Source organism: Austrofundulus limnaeus, unplaced genomic scaffold (genome assembly GCF_001266775.1).
Source record: "Austrofundulus limnaeus strain Quisiro unplaced genomic scaffold, Austrofundulus_limnaeus-1.0 Scaffold238, whole genome shotgun sequence".
Taxonomy (NCBI): Eukaryota; Metazoa; Chordata; class Actinopteri; order Cyprinodontiformes; family Rivulidae; genus Austrofundulus; species Austrofundulus limnaeus.
Window position 1 is genome coordinate 178,330 of NW_013952640.1, and position 6,721 is coordinate 185,050.

Sequence of the window (6,721 nt, forward strand, 5' to 3'; positions counted from 1 at the left end):
CCCCCCAGGAACCCCCAGCAGCAACCATTGTGCATTTTTAAATTTGAGTGCCAGTATGTAATTTAATGTCTCGGCTACCACAACATCAAATTTTAGTTTCTAAAACAAATTAAAAAGTCTTTGTGTTCTCTAAGGTTGCTTCGTGTTAATGTGCTGTAGATGATGTTCCTTTTTACGAGTTTCATTAAAATCTGTCTAGTGGTTCATGAGACATTTTGATAACTGACAGACAAATGAACACACAGACACACGACAAAGACATTATTGTCCTTTTTGCATTTGGTGGTGAAGTAGACAAGCTTCTCTTTATACCTACAGCTGTCTTACACCAAAACCTTTGATTTTACTGTGAATGTGTGAAAAACTCAAAATTGTTTGCTGAGACGTGCATGTAGCAGTTAGTTGTGAATATGTGGGAAGGTGAAAGGTTTTATTTTGCCCGCTCCCTTCACCCTCCCACACAGTCCTGCTCTGACAAAAGAACAAAGACGAACCAGCAAAAAGGCTCGCAGCTAACGTGTACAGTTCTCTTTTATGTTTCTGTTTTAATGTTTTAGCTGCTGAAAGACTTCCCCGATGAGCTGAGGGCTGACATCGCCATGCACCTGAATAAAGAGCTGCTGCAGCTGCCACTGTTCGAGTCGGCCAGCAGGGGGTGTTTGCGTTCTCTCTCCCTTATCATCAAGACCTCCTTCTGCGCTCCGGGAGAGTTCCTCATTCGCCAGGGTGACGCTCTTCAGGCCATCTACTTCGTGTGCTCTGGCTCCATGGAGGTGCTGAAGGACAGCACAGTGCTGGCCATTTTAGGTAAAGAGAAAAGAGCTGTCTTTAAAAATTCTAATGAACATTTTAAAAAAAACAAGTGCTGGCACCACTGAAGTTGTGCTCCTTGGGTATTATTACCCACTTTATATCTAGTTATAAATACGCTCCCTGTACACATGATTTAAAAACAAATGAATACATGATGAGTCTCAACTGGGCACCAGTTTGAAGGAGTCATTTTCCCACCTGAATCTTGAAGGACTTTTTTGTTGAAGAGTCCAAACCAAAGAAGCCCTCCTAGATTCTGGCAGCAAAGTGACTCAGTAAGCGACGAGGATGTACGGACCCAAGGATACCAGCGCTGTGGACTGATGAGTTATTTTAGACGTGTCAAACTTACACATACACATATAGGAACCTGGAGGGGGGGCACCTTATGACCACTGGTATATGTGCCCTCCCCCAATGGTTGCACGTAGATACTTAGGGGTTGGGGTGGGGGTAAAACTAGCATCCTGCCGGCCTCTGCCCCTTCTTCCTCTCCTTTTAACTAAACTATAGAACAACACTCATCAATAGCACATTTGAGGGTGGGGGTGCATGTGTCGGTGTCTTCTTTTATTTACTTATTTATTTCTCACTCCCCTGTTTCCCGACTGACATCTGGGGGTGGGGCCCTGGTGGTGGCATGCCGCCGGGTGGGGGCCTGGACTGATGGTGGACTGGGAGCTTGGAGGGGTGCCGGGGGTGGGGCTTGCACTCTGGCTTCTCTGAAGCTGCTTGGACTCCCGAAATGTGGCTCCTGGTGTGCGTAGTTGGTCCGCTGGCCGGGGTGGTCGCCGGGCTCCGGCGAGTGGTCGGCTAGGGGTGTACCCCTGGCCGTTGGCGGTGGTTGGGGGTGGTCGGGGCATGGCCTTGCTGGGGCAGGTGTGGCCAGTCGGGTCGGCGCGGTCCGGGCCGGGACTTAGCCGTCTGCTCCTCTCCACTCCAGAACGAATGGGTTTACCTCCTGGGTTCAGGTGTGGGCCGCCCTCTGCGGGGGGCGGGGGCAAACCCTGGACCTGGGGGGTATAGAGTGCGTATCGGGAGTGTGAATGGAGTGTGGTGTCTATATTGTATGTCTTTAAATGAGTGGGTGCGAGGATGAGGGTGGGATTGAATGATTGTGTTTGTGTATGCATGGGTATGTATCAGGCTGGGATGTGGACTTCCCCCTCCCCTGGTTCGTTTGTCGCCCCCATCCCACACCGCCCTCTGGTGGGGGTGCCTTGCCCGCCGGCGTGCGGGTGGCTCTTGTGGTCTGGGGCTGGGTGCTCTGGTGTGTGCCAGCTCAGCCTGGCGGCTGCCTGTCAGGGCTTAGGTCCTCTGGCCCTGTCGAATCTCGGCTTGGGGGGGCGCTCTGTGGGCCGGGTCCTCTGTGCCCATGCCTATGCCTACCCTGGTGCAGCGGGTGCCGGCGGGGCCTGAGTGCTAGTCACTGCGGGCCGCTGTGGGGCTGCTGCGTGTGGTCGCTGGTAGAGTTCTCCCGTGTCTCCCCTATGATTTGACCTGGGGGTGGGTGTGCGGCTCTCCTCGCGTAGGTGTACCRGGGGGCCCGGTGCTTGGGGTTCCTCCTGGGGTCTTTGGCTCTGGCCTCCCCTTATGTCTGCCTCGTGCCTTGGGGGTCGGCTCTGGGACTCCCCCACAGTCACTATTWTACATTCCGTTGGAGAAATCCTGTATATTTATGCTTGCTCACAACCACACGCAGACAGGGTTTCAGATCCGAGGGGTTCTGAATGATCACCAGGTGTATATAGGTGGGTGTTTATTTGTGCAAATGTATATATGTATGAGAAAAGAAAATTTTTAGAAAAAAAGACGTGTGAAACTTGATGCAGTTTGAGCTGAGAATGAACTATAACTCAAATTCTAACAAAGTGGAGATGTTGTGTAAAAGGTTAAAAAATAACAGAATGCAATCATTTGCAAAAACCATAAACCTGTATTTATAGTGGATCACAGTACACATTTCAACTGTTAACTGAGAAATTGTTCCATTTTTTCCATTTTTTGGGGAAGGAACGTTGCACTCTTTCTGACTAGCTGTTCAACAGTCCACTCCAGTCCTTTTGTTTTGTGTCATGATGCAATTTGTTAGGGGTCAGGACTGCAGGCAGGCTATTTCAGCACCTGGACTCTTATACAAGTCCTGTGAAAACCTGTCCAGGGTGCACCCCGCTCCTCACACAGTGACTGCTGGATATGTGCACAGTGACCCCCGTGACTCTGAAAAAAACCCAGTATAAAAGACCCTGGATGAAAGCTGATGGATGGATGGATAGATGAATGGATGGATGGATGAACTTTTACAGTCTGAAGCCATGCTGTTGTAGTGGATGCATTTAGCAGTTTAGCATTATCTTGCTGAAAAAGAAAGGCTTTCCCTGCTAAAGTTATCATCTGGATGGGAGCATGTGTTGTAAAACCTGCATGCACTGTTCTGCATTGATGGTGCCTTTCACGATGTGTAAGCTGCCCATTCTGGAGGCACTAATGCACCCCCATACCATCAGAGAGGCAGGTTTTTTGAACTGTGTGCAGATGACAGGCTGGATGGCCCCTTTTCTCTTTAGTAAGAAGGACGTGGCATCAGTGGTCATTCAGTGGTTTTCCACTTTGCCTCAGTTCATTTTAAATGAGCTTCGATCCAAAGAAGACAGCATACCTGTTTGCTTGATAGAGCTTTAATCAGCATTTGTGGATGTCACGGTGAACTAGGTTCAACATCATCAACTACAATGATTTGTGAAGCCTCTGCAGTGAAGTCCAGTTCAGAATTAGATCTATTTTTAATGCAGTGGCCCCTGAGGACCCAGAGATCACAGACATCCAATATTTATTTTCAGTCTTGTCCTTTGAGATCAGAGATTTCTCCAGATTCTTGAGCTCTTTTAATATGAACTGTAGGTGATGTAATATTTAGCTTAAACTCGATATTTGCCTAAGCGTTTGATATTTTCAGTGTTCCATTGTGAAGATGATTTTCCAACTTCATTGGAGTTGGAGTTGTACTAATGGCTTTGATTAGTGATGCACATTTTATCATTGACAGTAGAAAAGCTGGCACATTGGGACATTATGCAAATTCCAGGTCCGACAACAAGATTAAGTCATCTTGATGAGTATTGCTGTAGAAAAGCAGCATCTAAAATAACAGGAAACACTGAGTCACTTGTTTACAAGTCAGTTAGTTAAAGTCAGAAAATGTCACTTTTATTTGAAACCTACTGCGTGTTTTCAGGTGAACTTTAGAGAAAATGCCACCTACATGCAGTTGTTTAAAGAAAGTGGTGTTTGTTGAGAAGTTTTTAGGTATGCAGGGACTAGGTTTTAAACAAAAACATGTCAAAATAGGATGTTATAGACCTAAAACCAAGCAAGCAGGAGACGGATTAAAAAGTAAAATTTGAATTTTAGTAAATAAACAAAGCACAATGCAACATGACTTGCAAGAAATCTAATAGTGAACTCTGGAAAAATATGAGTTTATATCAGTGGTTCCCAACCTTTTTATACTTGTGTACCCCTTGAGTCATTTTGACATACCACTAGTACCCATTCAGTCAAACGTAATGATGATTCTCCAAAACTATAAAGGTACTACAACTGACTTTTAATTAACTCCCTAGAACGTTTAATTCTCAGGCATGTTTTTTCAACTCAAATTAAACATAAAGATAAAAACATTGCCTTGAAAGTGAATAAGTAATTAAATAAATAAACCAGTTAATGGCAGGTGCAGAAAACAACAGCGTCCAAAATACATTATATTGTCCAAAATTTGTCAGAAACTCACCCAAATGAGCAAATTCTGTGAGATTCCACATTTTATACTGGATTCAATTTTGTGTTAACTACGCATTGTGGAAATCATAGGGCCCTACATATCTCAGTCCTATTTTCATTTAGTTGTTTACACACCTGGGAAATTTTTCCACATACCCCCTGTAAGTATGCTCATGTACCCCAAGGGGTACACATACTCCTGGTAGGGAATCATTTGTTTATATGCTGTGAAATGGGTGGTAGATGTGCTGGTTACTAATAGAAGTCAGGTGCTTGAACGGATCTAGAATTAGGGACTACTGAGGACATGAGGAGGCTAAGACCAAATAAAAAATACATGAACATAAACCAAACTAAATTGATGAACACAAACGATGACAAAATCCCTCCTAAACTTCTTACATAAGTGCAAAACAAATAGGTTTTAGCTTCTGAAAGTCTTTGAGACAGAGAGGCTGTTTTAACACATCAAGTTATTAAATATTCAATGTTTCATTGAGAGCCAGATTACTTTTATGAAGAAGAAACTAATCAAGAGGAGCTGTACTGTATTCACTAAACTACAATTGTCTCTATATTAAATTGCCCCTGTGGGAAGACATTTCGGATGAGACTGTTAGGGGAGCCCACATACCCCAAAAGAAACTCCTAAACTGCTGTTGTTCTTATGCTTTGTTGATGAGAACGAGCCTATAAATGTCAACCAAATATATTAATATATCAACAACTTAAGCTGTTGCATCTCACATTCGTGTTTACATATAACAGCAGCTTCACCTTTCAGCTGCCTCATAAACACTTCAGGCCCCCAGTTTCCAGGTTAATTAACTGGCTAGCACCACAAATGTGCCGGAGTGTTGTTCCACCGGAACGAAACGAGCCTCTCCAGAGTCAGGTCTCACAACACTGACACTCATTCCGGGCCACATTACGCAGATAAAACAGCATATAGAAACACAAACTCACTAACGGACCTGGAATCAGTCCAGCCTTAAATAAGCCAAAGGCAGCAAATTATCATCAGTGCTGTTTGCACCGACGGGCTAACGGCTGTAAATAATAACACGAGCTCTGCCTACGGAGAATAGATGGTGAACTCATTAGAATGTTGTCTGTGCACAGGCGCGTGGATGTCCAAACATGCAGAAACGTTGCACATGCCTCCTCCTCCCTGCACATAAATGGAGAGTTTCACTCCCGTACAAACAGAATAATAAAAATGTTGTGTTCGTTTTTTTTCTTTTTTACAGTCTGCACACACAAACGTGCGCTCTAAATTGTTTAGGCGTTGCCAGATTCGATTTACACCAAACGGAGAGCTGCAGAAAGAAAGCAGCAAATCCAGAGCTGCTGTTCCAATCAACAAGAAAAATGACACACTTGGAGCATTATGCTTTTTTTTGTCAAATTGTGTTCATTTGTCTGTTAGCAAAATATCTCATCAAGATAAACGCAATATGCAATTATGAGTATAACAATGCAGACACAAATGCTCTGATAGGAATATGATCATTTGTGATAATGTACTTTTTTTCAAGGAAATGAAATAAAATCTTAAACTCCACCCTGAAACAACAGGAATCCAGTGCAGAGAAGCATACCTCAGGGCAAAGGTGTCTTTTATCAGTCAGTAGGTGAGTTGCTGCATTTTGGACCATTTGCAGACGACTTTAGGGCTCTCTAGACTTCAGTAAGAGGTGAGACGCCAGATCTCGCTAATGTGATTTTTCGCAAAAACATTTTTATTTTAGTTGATGATGGAAGAGTTGGAAGACTTGGTATTTCTGTTAACTGAAGAGACGTGCTGTTTTGTAAATGGGTCAGAAATAAACTGCCACCATTTTCGAAAGCCACAGTTGTAATGATGGCTGTATTTTCTAACAGCCTTGGTCAGCAGCTCCTCAGAAGATCTTGCTCTAAGATAGCAGCTCACTGCAGCCACTTTACATTAGGGCTGGGCGATATGGCAAAAAAAAAAAGATGTTCATGATTAATTTTTTCATATCCTCTGATCTTGATTAATATCACGATTTCTTTTTGTTAACCTGAAAAATGACTGAAAAATAATTTAACAAATAAATAGCTACAAAAATAAAAAAAATAATGGCTGTTATTTCACTTTCACTAA

The 6,721-nt window shown here is 43.8% G+C and overlaps 1 protein-coding gene across 2 annotated transcripts in view; it reads left to right on the top strand.

The window, feature by feature from the left end:
• Positions 1-6,721, top strand: part of kcnh3 (potassium voltage-gated channel, subfamily H (eag-related), member 3) — an 86,723-nt gene that overhangs the window by 52,834 nt on the left and 27,168 nt on the right. For both annotated transcript variants that reach the window (XM_014020026.1, XM_014020025.1), the window contains exon 10: positions 558-807. In XM_014020026.1, coding sequence (XP_013875480.1) covers positions 558-807 — 250 coding nt within the window. The remainder of the gene's footprint in view (positions 1-557; positions 808-6,721) is intronic.